We start from the raw sequence: 15,790 nt of genomic DNA on the forward strand, positions 1-15,790 counted from the left end.
TCCTAAACTTTACACCCAAAGTACAAACAACAAAAGAAAAAATAGATAAATGGAAACTCCTGAAAATCAAATGCTTCTGCAAAAGACTTTGTCAAAAAGGTGAAGAGGCAGCCAACTCAATGGGAGAAAATATTGGGAAATCACGTCAGACAAAGTTTGGATTTCCTGTATATACAAAGAAATCATACAATTCAACAACAAAAGAACAAACAATCCAATTATAAAATGGGCTAAAAATATGAATAGGCATTTTTCTGAAGAGCAAATCCAGATCGCTCAAAAGCACATGAAGAGATGGTCACTTTCACTGGCTATAAGGGAAATGCAGATCAAGACTACAATGAGATACCAGCTCACACCTAAAAGAATGGCTGCTATTAAACAAACAGGAAACTATAAATGTTGGAGAGGATGTAGAGAAACTGGGACACTTATGCACTGCTGGTGGGAATGTATAATGGTGCAGCCACTATAGAAGACTGGTGGTTCTTTAGGAAACTAAATGTAGAGTAGCCCTATGACCCAGTAATACACTACTTGGTATATACCCAGAAGAGCTGAACACAACGACACAATGTTCATAGCAGCATTATTCACAATTACGAAAAGATGGAAACAAACCAAATGTCCATCAAGAGACGTGTGGATCAGCAAAATGTGGTACATACATACAATGGAATATTATGCAACAGCAAGACAAAATGATTTCCTGAAGCACATGACAAGATGGATGAGCCTTGAGGACATAATGCTGAGTGAAGTTAGCTAGATACAAAAGGAAAGATATTGTGTGAGTCTACTTTTATGACCAGCATAAAGGTATAATCAGAGGCTTATAATACAGAAGATAGGGGACTTAAGAGATACATAGAAGCTAGAGATGGGTGAACCATTAGTTAATAAGGTTGAACTCCAATGTAAGGGAATAGATAGGAGCAAAGGTGATTCTCTAGTGGGTCTATAAGAAATATTACCATATTGAAGATGAACAAGATTGAAAAGGATTGTAAAGACCTACATGTCCCACTGACTCAAACTAGAAATATAAGCGAGTTCTCATAAGAATTACTTCAAAGATATGATTCTCACACAAAGAGTGTTTAAGTCCAGGGTACAAGGGGAAAACTGCTGTTGCATGCTGAGGAGTGTTCAAAAGGAAACCATCAGCACTACTGCAGCAACAGCAGAGGTAAATAATGGGGGAGGGACAAGACTTAAGAGGAGGTTTAGATTTCCCATTTGGCGAGGGTGTGTTTACTGGTTTTTTTAACAATGAAATTATCTAAAATTGAAAATGTTGATGGACTGTGGACTTTGGGCCCTCTACATGATGCCCGAAGAATGCAGGTGACTGAAGGATGCACTGACAGAGAAGTAGATTGGCGAACAATGTTCATATACTTATGAACAAAGGTTGTGCTGCCACAGAAAGGAACAATGTCGTGAGGCATGCAACAATGTGAATACACATGTGAGACATTTGATGAGAAAAAATAAGCCAGAAGCAAAAAAACAATGGTATGGTCACCTTTAGAAAATGCTTATTAGAAAACAGGGGCCTAAACTGTAAGCTTTTAGAGCAGACACATTAGGTCCAGAGTGGTGATTATTATTTCTGGATTTTGAGAGGCTGTTTTATATATATAATCTGATATTTAGAGATAAGAAGGAAGCCGAACAGGTTGGGGTTAAAGTAATTCAGAACATAGGAGTAAGGAAAACAGTGTCTCTATTTTAGAACCACACATAATCTTTGAGACCAAAGGAGGAAAGGTTTATTTGGTCTGGAACTGAAATTTTCAATAGTGCATAATCTAATTCACCCTATCTGTATAGCTCATTTGAACAACTGGAACACAGGAAGAACAGAATAAGAAAGAGCGCCTTTAATCCCATATAGATTATTGTAATGCCTGGAAACATCCTAGAGTATATTAAGCAGATAATCAAAAAGAATTGGCAAAGTACCCTAAGGAAGGGGAGAAAGAATATGGAACTATTAAACCTTACCATCAGGGAATCCCCTGATACTGTGTCAAACTTGAGGGATACCCAAATCAATAGGCCATGCCCTCAATCATGAGGCTTACTCTGGTGAAGCATATGTAGGTAGCGGAGAAGCTTAGACTACCTATAGGCATACCTAAGAGCTACTTCTGGAGGACCTCTTTTGTGGCTCAGATGTGGCCTCAGTCTCTCTAAGTTCAACTCTGCAAGTGAAATCATTGCCCTCCCCCCTATGTGGGACATGACATCCAGGAGTGAAAGTCTCCCTGGCGATGTGGGAGGTGACTCCCAGGAATGAATTCATTTGGCACCATAGGATCAACATTTATATCATGACCAAAAGGGAGAAAAGAAGGGTAATTAATAAAGTATCATTGGCAGAGAGAGTTCAAATGGAGTCGAGAGGCTACTCTGGAGGTGGCTCTTATGCGAGCTTCAAGTAGACCTTGCTACCTATCATAATCTGCCAACCCTCAACCAGGACCATTCCAGCCAACCCTAAAGAACTCCTAGGGCAATTTATAAGATTCCACAAGGGTTCCATGCACTAGAGTAACCTTCCAGAAACCTACAACCTGCAGATGGGTCCCTGGTCCAGATAAATCCTGAAACCTAGCCCAGACTCTCCAGAATATCAGATAGTTAGTTCCATATCCCTACCCCATGTGAGAGACAGACGCTTCTAATACCAAAAATTTAGAAATGCCATAGCCCAAACAATCCCAGTGACAGGTATGGAAAGATCAAAGGTGATGGTGGAATTATACATAGAAGATAGGCCTTAACAGATGAATATGAATACTCAATCATTAAAATGATATCTCTTTTCGTCTGCAGTATTTTAGGGCAGCTAGAAGTAAAAACCTAAAACTGTGAAATTATAACCCATGTGAAAGTCTGAAGTATGTTCTACAACTAATTGTGGTGCTGTGCTTGGAAATTTATAGCTTAATTTGTATATATGTTATTGCACACAACAAAAGAAGGAAAAAAAAGTCGACTGTGGTGATAAAAATGTATATAAGCCCTCTAGCCTCCTATATTCTGGAGCAGTTAGAAGGAAAAATGGTAGCCCATGACGAACTCTGGGATCTGTCCTGTAACCACTTGTTGAAGACCGCTGTGAAAACTTGCTTTTTTTATTTCTCTGCTTTGTATATATATTATAGAATACAATAAAAAAAATTTTAAAAAAAGAGAGACAATGACAATTAAAGGCAATACATGATCCTGGATGGAATCCAACAAGGGAGGAGTGAAGGCTCAAGAGGACATTAAGGTGATATAAGAAAAAAAAAGGAATATAAACTGCAAGGTTTATATCAATGTTAAATTTCTTGAACTTGAGTAAGCGTACCCCAGGTGGTTACATAAGTGAGTATCTTTGTTCTCAGGAAATATATATGGCAGTATTAAGGGTTCAAGGAGAATGATGTATATGACCTATACTCAAAGTGTTCAGAAAATGAACTGAGAGAAATACAAATAGATACATAGATGACAGAGTGATAGAATGATGGAAAAATAACTAGAATGATGCCAAAAATGTTAAAATTAGTATATCTGGGTATCTTGGGGGAGAAGAATATGTTGGATTTCTCTGTAAGGGACCTGTATTTTTTTTATAACTGTTCTAAACTTTGAAAGTGTTAAAAAATAAAAAAGTCTATGTGCCCCAACATAAAAAAGCAATTGTATTTCTGCACAACAGCAATAAACAATCCAAAAATGAAATTCGGAAAATAATCCCGGTTACAATAACATCAATGAAAATAAAAAGCTTAGGATACATATAACAAAAGACGTACATTTATGCATTGAAAACTACAAAACATTGTTAAAAGAGCAAAGCTCTAAATAAAAGGAAAAGACCAGATATTCTTGGACCTGAGGATAGAAATTAGTAAATACCTCGAGGCGAATGAAAACGAAAACACAACATATCAAAATGTATGGGACGCAGCAAAGGCAGTGCTAAGAGGGAAATTTATTGCCCTAAATGCCTATATCAGAAAAGAAGAAAAGGCAAAAATTCAGGAATTAACTGTCCACTTGGAAGAACTGGAGAAAGAACAGCAAACTAACCCCAAAGCACGCAAAAGGAAAGAAATAACAAAGATCAGAGCAGAAATAAATGAAATTGAAAACATGAAAACAATAGAGAAAATCAATAAAACCAGAAGTTGGTTCTATGAGAAAATCAATAAGATAGATGGGCCCCTAGCAAGATTGACAAAAAGAAGAAGAGAGAGGATGCAAATAAATAAGATCAGAAATGGAAGAGGAGACATAACTACTGACCTCACAGAAATAAAGGAGGTAATAACAGGATACTATGAACAACTTTACGCTAATAAATACAACAATTTAGAGGAAATGGACGGGTTCCTGGAAAGACATGAACAACCAACTTTGACTCAAGAAGACATAGATGACCTCAACAAACCAATCACAAGTAAAGAAATTGAAGCAGTCATTCAAAAGCTTCCTAAAAAGAAAAGTCCAGGACCAGACGGCGTCACATGTGAATTTTATCAAACGTTCCAGAAAGAATTAGTACCAACTCTCCTCATCTCTTCAAAATAATCGAAGTGGAGGGAAAGCTACCTAATTCATTCTATGAAGCCAACATCACCCTCATTCCAAAACCCGGCAAAGATATTACAAAAAAAGAAAACTCTGACAGACCAATCTCTCTAATGAATATAGATGCAAAAATCCTCAACAAAATTCTAGCGAATCGAATCCAACAACACATTAAAAGAATTATACATCATGACCACGTAGGATTCATCCCAGGTATGCAAGGATGGTTCAACATAAGAAAATCAATTAATGTAATACACCATATCAACAAATCAAAGCAGAAAAATCACATGATCATCTCAATTGATGCAGAGAAGGCATTCGACAAGATTCAACATCCTTTCCTGTTGAAAACACTTCAAAAGATAGGAATACAAGGGAACTTCCTTAAAATGACAGAGGGAATATAAGAAAAACCCACAGCTAATATCATCCTCAATGGGGAAAAATTGAAAACTTTCCCCCTAAGATCAGGAACAAGACAAGGATGTCCATTATCACCACTATTATCCAACATCGTGTTGGAGGTTCTAGCCAGAGCAATTAGACAAGAAAAAGAAATACAAGGCATCAAAATTGGAAAGGAAGAAGTAAAACTATCACTGTTTGCAGATGATATGATACTATACGTCGAAAACCCGGAAAAATCCACTACAAAACTACTAGAGCTAATAAATGAGTACAGCAAAGTAACAGGTTACAAGATCAACATTCAAAAATCTGTAGCATTTCTATACACTAGTAATGAACAAGCTGAGGGGGAAATCAAGAAACGAATCCCATTTACAATTGCAACTAAAATAATAAAATACCTAGGAATAAATTTAGCTAAAGAGACAAAAAACCTATACAAAGAAAACTACAAAAAACTGTTAAAAGAAATCCCAGAAGACCTAAATAGATGGAAGGGCATACCGTGTTCATGGATTGGAAGACTAAATATAGTTAAGATGTCAATCTTACCTAAATTGATTTGCAGATTCAATGCAAGACCAATCAAAATCCCAACAACTTATTTTTCAGAAATAGAAAAACCAATAAGCAAATTTATCTGGAAGGGCAGGGTGCCCCGAATTGCTAAAAGTATCTTGAGGAAAAAAAACGAAGCTGGAGGTCTCACGCTGCCGGACTTTAAGGCATATTATGAAGCCACAGTGGTCAAAACAGCATGGTATTGGCATAAAGATAGATATATAGACCAATGGAATCGAATAGAGTGCTCAGATATAGACCCTCTCATCTATGGACATTTGATCTTTGATAAGGCAGTCAAGCCAACTCACCTGGGACAGAACAGTCTCTTCAATAAATGGTGCCTAGAGAACTGGATATCCATATGCAAAAGAATGAAAGAGGACCTGTATCTCACACCCTATACAAAAGTTAACTCAAAATGGATCAAAGATCTAAATATTAGGTCTAAGACCATAAAACAGTTAGAGGAAAATGTAGGGAGATATCTTATGAAACTTACAATTGGAGGCGGTTTTATGGACCTTAAACCTAAAGCAAATGGACCTTAAACCTAAAGCAAGACCACTGAAGAAAGAAAGAAAGAAATGGGAGCTCCTCAAAATTAAACGCTTTTGTGCATCAAAGAACTTCATCAAGAAAGTAGAAAGACAGCCTACACAATGGGAGACAATATTTGGAAATGACATATCAGATAAAGGTCTAGTATCCAGAATTTATAAAGAGATTGTCCAACTCAACAACAAAAAGACAGCCAACCCAATTACAAAATGGGAAAAAGACTTGAACAGACACCTACCAGAAGAGGAAATACGGATGGCCAAGAGGCACATGAAGAGATGCTCAATGTCCCTGGCCATTAGAGAAATGCAAATCAAAACCACAATGAGATATCATCTCACACCCACCAGAATGGCCATTATCAACAAAACAGAAAACGACAAGTGCTGGAGAGGATGCGGAGAAAGAGGCACACTTATCCACTGTTGGTGGGAATGTCAGATGGTGCAACCACTGTGGAAGGCAGTTTGGCGGTTCCTCAAAAAGCTGAATATAGAATTGCCATACGACCCAGCAATACCATTGCTAGGCATCTACTCAAAGGACTTAAGGGCAAAGACACAAACGGACATTTGCACACCAATGTTTATAGCAGCGTTATTTACAATTGCAAAGAGATGGAAACAGCCAAAATGTCCATCAACAGACGAGTGGCTAAACAAACTGTGGTATGTACATACGATGGAATATTATGCAGCTTTAAGACAAGATAAACTTATGAACCATGTAATAACATGGATGGACCTAGAGAACATTATGCTGAGTGAGTCCAGCCAAAAACTAAAGGACAAATACTGTATGGTCCCACTGATGTGAACCGACATTCGAGAATAAACTTGGAATATGTCATTGGTAACAGAGACCAGCAGGAGTTAGAAACAGGGTAAGATAATGGGTAATTGAAGCTGAAAGGATACAGACTGTGCAACAGGACTAGATATAAAAACTCAAAAATGGACAGCACAATAATACCTAATTGTAAAGTAATCATGTTAAAACACTGAATGAAGCTGCATCTGAGCTATAGGGTTTTTTTTTGTTTGTCTGTTTGTTTGTTTGTGTCTTTTTTTCTTTTTCCTTTTCTTTTTTTTTACTATTATTATTTTTATTTTTTTCTCTATATTAACATTCTATATCTTTTTCTGTTGTTTTGCTAGTTCTTTTCCTAAATCGATGCAAATGTACTAAGAAATGATGATCATGCATCTATGTGATGATGTTAAGAATTACTGATTGCATATGTAGAATGGAATGATTTCTAAATGTGTTAATTTCTTTTTTTTCTTTAATTAATAATAAAAAAAAGATGCACAACATGAGGGAAATGCAAATCAATACCACAATGAGATAGCACTTCGTACACATAAGGATGGCTAAAATAGAAAATAATAACAAGCTTGGGCAAGGAAGTGGAGAAACTGAAAATCTCTTCATTGCTGGTTAAGACAGTAAAATGGTACAGCCACTTTGGAAAACAGCACGGTAATCCCTCAAATGATGAAACACAGGAGCTACTACATGATCCAGCAATTCCACTTCTAGGTACCCATGAGAAATAAAAACATATCCTCACACAAAGACTTGGACACAAATGTTCACAGCAGCACTGTTCATAATAACCAAAACATGGAAATAACCCTAGTGTGTCCACTAACAGATGGATAAATAAAATGTGTAGTATTTGGCAATAAAAAGGAATAAAGTACTGATTCACCCTACAACATAAATGAACCTTGAGAACGTTATGCTAAGCGAAAGAAGGCAGACCCAAAAGACCACATTTTGTATTAATCTATTTATAGGAAATGTCCAGATAAGCAAATCTATAGAGACAGAAAATAGATTAGTGTTTGCCAGAGATTGAGGAACAGGGAGTGACAGTTAATGGGGAAAAAGTTTCTTTCTGGGATGATAAAAATATTTTGAAATCAGATTATGGTGATGGTTGTATAATTCTGTAAATATACTAGAAACTACTAAATCATACACACTTTAAGCAAATAATCTTTACAGTATGCAAATAATATCTCAATAAAGCCATTAAAAAAAGTTATGCCCAATATTTAATCTCTCATTCCTATACTTCTTCAAACATGCACATACACATTTTACCTTGAAGCCACAGCCCATCCTGGTAGTCCAAACCTCTCATAGTCCCCTCCATAAATGTCTCGCACTAGTTTATCCACTTTGGTGCTATCTCCTCGAGATGCCATTTCAAGGGCTTCTTCAAAAGTGGTACAGCCAGTAAGAAGACAGCAGAGACCAAAGAAGGTTCCTCCTCCAAGACTGTGATTAAAAACATAGTAGTATAACATTTTTTTCAAAATGTCAATTAGCAGAATAGGAAGCTAGCATTTAAGAACCCCCAAACCATTCAAACATCAACCCAGTCTTTCCCCAACTAAATCACGCAAAGCTGCAAAAAGAACAACAGCAGTTTGCCATCACAGTCCAAACAACAGCCAAGTGGCAAAGCATCGGGGCCGCCTCCCTACCCATCTCCCAGTGCAGTCTACTGTCTGCTGCATGAAGCACTCAGGTGCAGATCAGCCTACCATACCTAGGGTCATGCTGGCATGTCCTCCTTTTGTCCTTCCACGCTCATCCAAGGGCTTTTTCCTCTGGCTCCTCAGCCCCCTTACCCCACCAACCTCTCAATATGTGTTTCTCTCCTACAAAATTACTCCTCTCAGTCTTTAACTTATACATGTTTTAAAATGTGTTTATCCCAATCCCCTGCCCTTTGTTTTTCCTCAACTGACCTGATTCTTGAACAAAAAAGGATTCATTCTCATCTTCCATCTATTCCTCCCTTTCAAACTATCCTCCCCCAATCACCTTTCTATTGATCAGTACCTCGACTTCTGGACCTCACACCACCCCCTGGCCTGTATGTATGTACATGGACGTGTACACACTTAATTATGTATACTTGGGACTTTACCTTACCTCCTTCTTTATAGATACTACCTAGTAATTTTAGATATTTTGTATATATACATGATAAGCTGTCTGATAGTTGAATTCTCATAGTTTAACTGTGTGAACTATGGGGTTCAAGCAGTCTGCTGAGGAGATACTTTATGAAACTTTGGTAAAATCTTCTGCATTAGAGATGAAAGAAAAGCAAGTAAGGGAATCAGAATTTTCAAAGAAAAGCATCTGTTAGAAAAACTTAAATTGTTAAATTGTTCACATAACTTTAACAGGTTCTTGAAGCTGTAATTACTTGCAATCCCTGAAAACTCAGTTTTAATCCATTATGATTTTAAGACTAAACAATGACTTTTATATAAAAGACTTACCTTGTACCTGTGACCCGCTTGTAATTATCTTTAGAATATACTGCTAAGATGCTAACTCCTGAGCCAATGTTCACCAGAAGCAGAGGGTAAGGATTTTTCAAATCAAATGGTAACTTCTGACACTTTTCAGAATCAGCAGGGTTTTCGAAGTAATAGCACTGTGATCGTCCATTGAATCCAACTGAGTCAATATACAAAATTCCTTTTATTAAGCAATCTAGTTCGTCAAGTTTGCAAAGCTGAAGATCACCTATCTGTAATGAAATAAAAATGTATTTAGACTCTTTAAAAGCCAAACAGAAATCAAAATTCCATTTAACAAGGCATCCCCCTTCCACATTAAAAAGATCAAGAAACACTCACAGGTATGTATTTGTGCATGCTTTACAGAATTGATTTTGGAACAATGAACACAGCACAGACTGACAGGAGATACTCCTATTTCTACAGACCCAAATATACTGTATTTACAATACAAATGCACAGCTAGAGAAATGTGTCAAAAAACACAAATGAGTTTTTATCAATTGGTCAAGAAGAAAACAAGATTTCTACTCTTAGAGAAATGAAGCCAGTGCACAGTTGAGGTCACATCCCTGTCAGAAAGCATTTTCCAAAAAATTCCTAGTGACTCTGAGTGCCTGGAGACATTTGGCGGGCACCGCAAGGCCTCTGACATCGGTCTTACAAAAAAATTTCTTCAAGGGTATGGAACAGTTATCAACATAGTCCACACTTTATTATTTAATACCATGAAACCAACAGGCTGAAGATATCCAATTAAAAGAAGAATTTTTTGCTATCTCAACTGGTAATGCCAAACCTTAAATCACTTTTATCAACTTAATTTTATTTTAATAATTAATAACAGGATAGTTAAATTATTATTCATATTACAGAACACAGTACAGCAATTAAGAATGACGATCTATACGTACTAAAGTAAGAACTCTAAGACATGCTAGTCAGAACAACAAGGTGACAAATACTTTATAAAATATGATCAACTTTCCTGTTATTAAAACCATATTTTTATAAGTGAATGTGTCATATAGTTATGGATAGGATAAACATTTAAAAGTACATGAACTTTTAATAACGGTAACCTGGAGAGATGGTTTTATAAAATATGATCAACTTTCCTGTTATTAAAACCATATTTTTATAAGTGAATGTGTCATATAGTTATGGATAGGATAAACATTTAAAAGTACATGAACTTTTAATAACGGTAACCTGGAGAGATGGTATAAAGGAATTTCCACATTTCACTCTATAAACTTCTATAACCTATTTGAAAGTTTAGAAGGTACTATACATGTGACAAGTGTAATTAAGTCTCAATTCCCTAAGACACCTGCTTCTACCCCTTACACCTACTATTTAATTACATTTATACTTCGTTTATTCCAATCCACTGCAGAGGTGTCAATAGGTAACATCTTAATATTTAATTAATATCATCTCTAGTTGAGAATATTAAGTCACCTCTCTACTGACCAAGCCCAAGGCCTTTAAGTAGTGTGTGCCACTGTCCTTATTCCGTCTCCTCTTGCCCTCCCATGCCAAGACGAATTTTTTATTCTACTTCCTAACTCTTGAAACTCAAACTGCAAGCATTTTAATTTAATTTCTGAGCCAAATCATTTTTCACTGGTAGCCTATTGGAATCCAAGTACTTTTCTGTCACTGCATATCAAACAAATTTCACCTTTCATCCTTCCCATAATTCTTGTTTTCCTGGAGTGCCCTCTTGCTCCTAATGAATCTCAGCCTGGTTGATAAACTTAGATGACTGAGTTCATACCTAATTTCATTAATCCAAGTTACTCCTAAAGTAAGTGTAGCGCCAACAAGCAAACTCAATATAATGTGAAGAAATAAGATTCACATTTTATAAAGAAATAGTTTTTTAAAAAAATATTTCATTGTGGTTTATTAAATATCAGTCACTCCTGATGTACAAAAGGATTTGATAAGCATTTCATTTCATACAGTTTTCAAGGATAGAGCTGCTCACATAAAATGGAAACCCCAACCTCCTAACAAAACCCCAACCTTCTAACAACTAATCCTTAATGTGCTAAATCCACTTCCTTGGGTGACCACATACACTGAACCTCTGGCAACAGCTTGAATGATTTTCAAAAGTGTTTCAAAGAGTACCTCTATACATGGACCTAGAAATGGAGGTCCTCTCTTTTACCTATCACTTTTGATCCAGAAATCACTAACTTAAGAGGCTTCCACAAAGGAGAACCTTCTCTCCTCCTGTACTTCTCCTCTTACTCAGAGGTAGAAAAGGAACCTCTGAAAAGCAACAATCAATAAAAACTAAAGCAAGATACATAAAACTGTTAAATACCACAGTTCAATTTTATATTATTATTATTATGGCCAGTTACAGGAGAAAGTCGGAGGACAGAGAACAAGAAAAGGAGACAATGTCACAAACCATGCACTGAAAACGCAAGGAAAAAAAGATTTAGACTAACACAAAGGCAGAATTCCCTTTGGACTAATATTTTCATTTGGTGGCATTACAAATATGGTCACTAGCAGTATGCTGAATAAAATGTCAGAAATAAAAATATATATATGGTCATTGAAGACATTTTAAATCTGTATTGCAACCTGAAGGACAGGATCTTGTCTAACTCACTTGTCAACCCTCCCACCCACCCTGCATCCATCCCCAAGGACCTTTCATTCAGTGATTGAAAACAAAATCAAGTGCCTACTGGCATTTCTCTTAGGAGCCAGAAATGATTTGGAGACTTCTATCAACAAGCAAAGAACACATCAAAGAATTAGGGAAAGGAAAGCTCTGCTGTCCTAGCCCTAATGCTTGAAAACCACCAATTTTAACTAAAGTTCCTTATTGTTTTAATTGGTGAACTTGCCAGGAAATAACTGAGAGGTAACAAGAAAATGATGAAGTAGACAAGATTTTGGGAAAATTTTTATGATATGAAATGACATATGATTTAAATGATTTTTAAAAATTATTTTCCAATCTCAATATTTAAGCTTTAATGATGATGTTCTTCACAGTTAGCTCCTTTCTCATCTTATCCCTGACTCATTTTTTTAATACTAAGTAAAAAACAAAATGCTATGTGTTTAGTGTTTCTGATTCTCATCAACAAATCTGAACTGGGCAAAAAATAAACTTATACAGTGATTTCCAGATAACTCCTGACTATTGCTAACTGATATTTTCATCTTTATTTGACTCAAGAAAATTCAAGTTTCATTAGAGATGGAAATTATTTCACTGCTTGCTATTGGTATTATTTTTAACAATCAGATTACCATAAATTGTATATAAACTAAAAAAAGTGCATACTGTGAGAAAATCCTGCTCAAATTTGTATGCTCCACCTCCGGTGGCACAAAAGACAGTGTGGAGACTCGAGAAGTTTTTATCTCTGCCCATTTGAATAAAAGCAGGCATGTCATGAGTGGGAAAGCGTATAAAGTGCAGATTGCCTTTGCGTCCACACAGAGTCAGGTCCTTCAGCTCAAGATGCACATCCCGAATGCCCGTGGACCCGTAAGCCACGTTGGAGGTCAGGTACTTGCGAATACTTTTAAGACTTTCTACTTCTTCTTCCTCTTCTTCAGCAGTGATGTCTTTGGGCTCAAAATAAACCAGTTTGACCAGGGTTCCACCAATATCCAAGCCAAACCACGGAAAAACTAAATGAGAAAGAAAAAACAGAACAGCTTTTTTTCTAAAACCTGTAAATTTACACTTATTTGATTAGCAACTTATTTCACACTCTGTAATATAATTACAAAAAAAAAAGGTTTCTGGGAGAAGATAAACAATTCTGTCTGATTTGCAAGCATGTCTTTAAAAAAGGACAAAGATAAAAAGAAAAATATCAAAATGTTGAGCCAACCTAACCCTCTTGCACACACAAGCCAAACTGTACTATGAAATAAAATCTTCATCTTTTCCATCAGCTTGAAGAACTGTTGAAGCTTTTCAGATTCTGGCTTAGTACATGAACTAAGGATAGAGGAAACTCTCAACCCTACATAACATACAAGCTCCAGGGGTGAATTCCTAAATTCCAAATTTCACCTCGAAATCTGAAGTCCTAAAAGGTTTCAAGTTAGCATCTGTCCCAAAAATATCCTTCTTAAAAAAAATAGCCTGAGAAGATGAAAATAGTTAGACTAAGAGACATATATGCATGCTGCCTCCTCCCTATATCCTAGAAATGACTAAAGATACAGATTTACTGATGTATTATTTTCTAAAATAATTCTGGGAAACACGAAGTGATACTGGCAGCAGAACTAGATTAAAAGAAGCAATAACTGTCCATAACCCTCAAAAGAGGAATGCTATGAAAACTGGGAGCAGCTCTGAAGGTGGAGGGAGTGAGGGGGCGGGAATGCTTCACACAAGCAGTCGATGGGGGTGGGACCCCGCCATGGGAAACAGGATCAGGCTCTGGCACAGTGGTGGGCAACCTGGTGGTAGTTGGACAGGTCAGTCCCTTCCCTCAACCGCAAACCACTTCCCACCTTCCACCATTATAGAAGCAAACTCTGCTGAACACAGGCACCTGAGACCAAGAATCAGAAAGGCATACAGGTGGCCAAAATTACCCAAAGGGCAAAGGGTGCCCCACCTGGCTATACATCCTGTCTCTCCTCCAAGCCATCCTGACAAGACTAGTCAACAGAAACTGCATGCACTGACAGGATAGCAACTCTCAAATCAGATATGATCACTTTACATACTAGAATCACTAAAAGGGAAATCACCCCTACAAAAACAAGGAACCAAATATCTGAAGAGTTGTGAGAGCAAACAAGAGACTTAAAAAGAATTATAACTACCCTCAGAAGCAAAAAGAGAACTCATCCACAAAAACTGAAGAGGCTACCATATCGTAAAGAAAATAAGAAAGTAAAAAATGATTTCCAACTTTAGCTATGGTCACAAGAATATACACGTGATTTGAACTAAAAATACACAGGGAAGCAAGTTTATGTAAACTCGTGAAATCTAAGTAAGGTTTGTAAACTTTATCAATGCTAATTTCCTGGTAGGAAAAAAAAATGCTTACAAAGCCAAAAATGGAAAGCAAAGGACAAACTACTTATATACTTAAAATGGATGAATTTCAAAAATAGGCTGAGTGAAAGAAGACTTGCACAAAAGGCCATACACTCTATGATTCCATTTATATGAAATTCTAGAAAATGCAAATCAATCATTTCTACATCTGACAAAAAGATGTGAGTTGGGGGAAGGAGTAAGGGATGGACTACACAGGGCAGGAGAAAACTTTCAGTGGTAACTCAAATGTTGATTGCTGGGGGATGAGACAGAGGGATTCATGGAATTGTACACTTAAAATGCATGCAATTTATTGCCTGTACGTTATACCCGAATAAAGACTCTTTTATGTAAGAAAAAAAAGAACTGCCAAAATAAAGTACAACAGATATATTTAACAGCCAAGTGAGCACAGAGGGAATAAATGGAAAACAAAACTAAGAAATTCTCCCAAAATGTCTCTCAAGAACTCCCTAAAAATATTTGGTAAGAAGAAAAGGTAGACATACAGTAAGATGTATGCAGCTAATATAAGTTCTACAAATTTCCTGCAAACATGGAGTAATGGTTGAAAAGACCTTTAAATACCAAACAATCAACTGGTGGAAAGGGGGAGAGTTAGACATCCTATTAAAATTTCAGGAAATTCTAAAATCTTCCCAGAAAAAAAAAAATTCCTACAAAGTTATAAATCACAGTTAGGTTATTACTAGACTTCTCATCAGAAATACAGATGCTAGAAGACAATGGTGCACCGGCTTCAAAGTTTTCAGGAAAAAGAATATGGAACTTATATGCAGCCGAACAAGTTTTCAAGTGGGAGTACAAAATAATAAAGAAATTTTCACAAGAGATGGCTCGACTTTTACTACTCAAAGACATTCTCTGAGATGACTAGCAGATATACTCCAATATGATTTTAAAATAATACAAGGTATATAAGAAATAGGGCAGTGAGACAGTGGCTCAGTGGCAGAATTCTCACCCAGTTTGATTCCAGGTACCTGCCCATGCAAAAAAAAAAAAGAAAAGAAACAATGGCATGCAAAGGAAGAAGAAGTACATGCTGAGTTTAAGAAAAGTGAACAATCTTATCTTGATAGACCTGTGTCTCAGAGACCTGTCTCTCAGGAATGTGCAGATTACTCACTAAAATATTTACATGATTTCAACATAAGAAGCTGAAGAGGGAAGGGTTAAGAAAAGGAAGTGAAAGCAAGTAGCAGATGTCTTGGGGGAAAGGAAAAAATAAATACACAAGATTTTCATTAAT

At 36.5% G+C, this 15,790-nt stretch overlaps 1 protein-coding gene across 1 annotated transcript in view; it reads right to left on the reverse strand.

Moving 5' to 3' along the window:
- Positions 1-15,790, reverse strand: part of PANK2 (pantothenate kinase 2) — a gene marked incomplete at its 5' end in the record, with an annotated part of 84,388 nt that overhangs the window by 20,695 nt on the left and 47,903 nt on the right. Inside the window, 3 exon segments of the mRNA XM_077157106.1 lie at positions 8,239-8,415; positions 9,435-9,688; positions 12,784-13,136. Coding sequence (XP_077013221.1) covers positions 8,239-8,415; positions 9,435-9,688; positions 12,784-13,136 — 784 coding nt within the window.

This window comes from Tamandua tetradactyla, chromosome 1 (genome assembly GCF_023851605.1).
Source record: "Tamandua tetradactyla isolate mTamTet1 chromosome 1, mTamTet1.pri, whole genome shotgun sequence".
Classification (NCBI taxonomy): domain Eukaryota; kingdom Metazoa; phylum Chordata; class Mammalia; order Pilosa; family Myrmecophagidae; genus Tamandua; species Tamandua tetradactyla.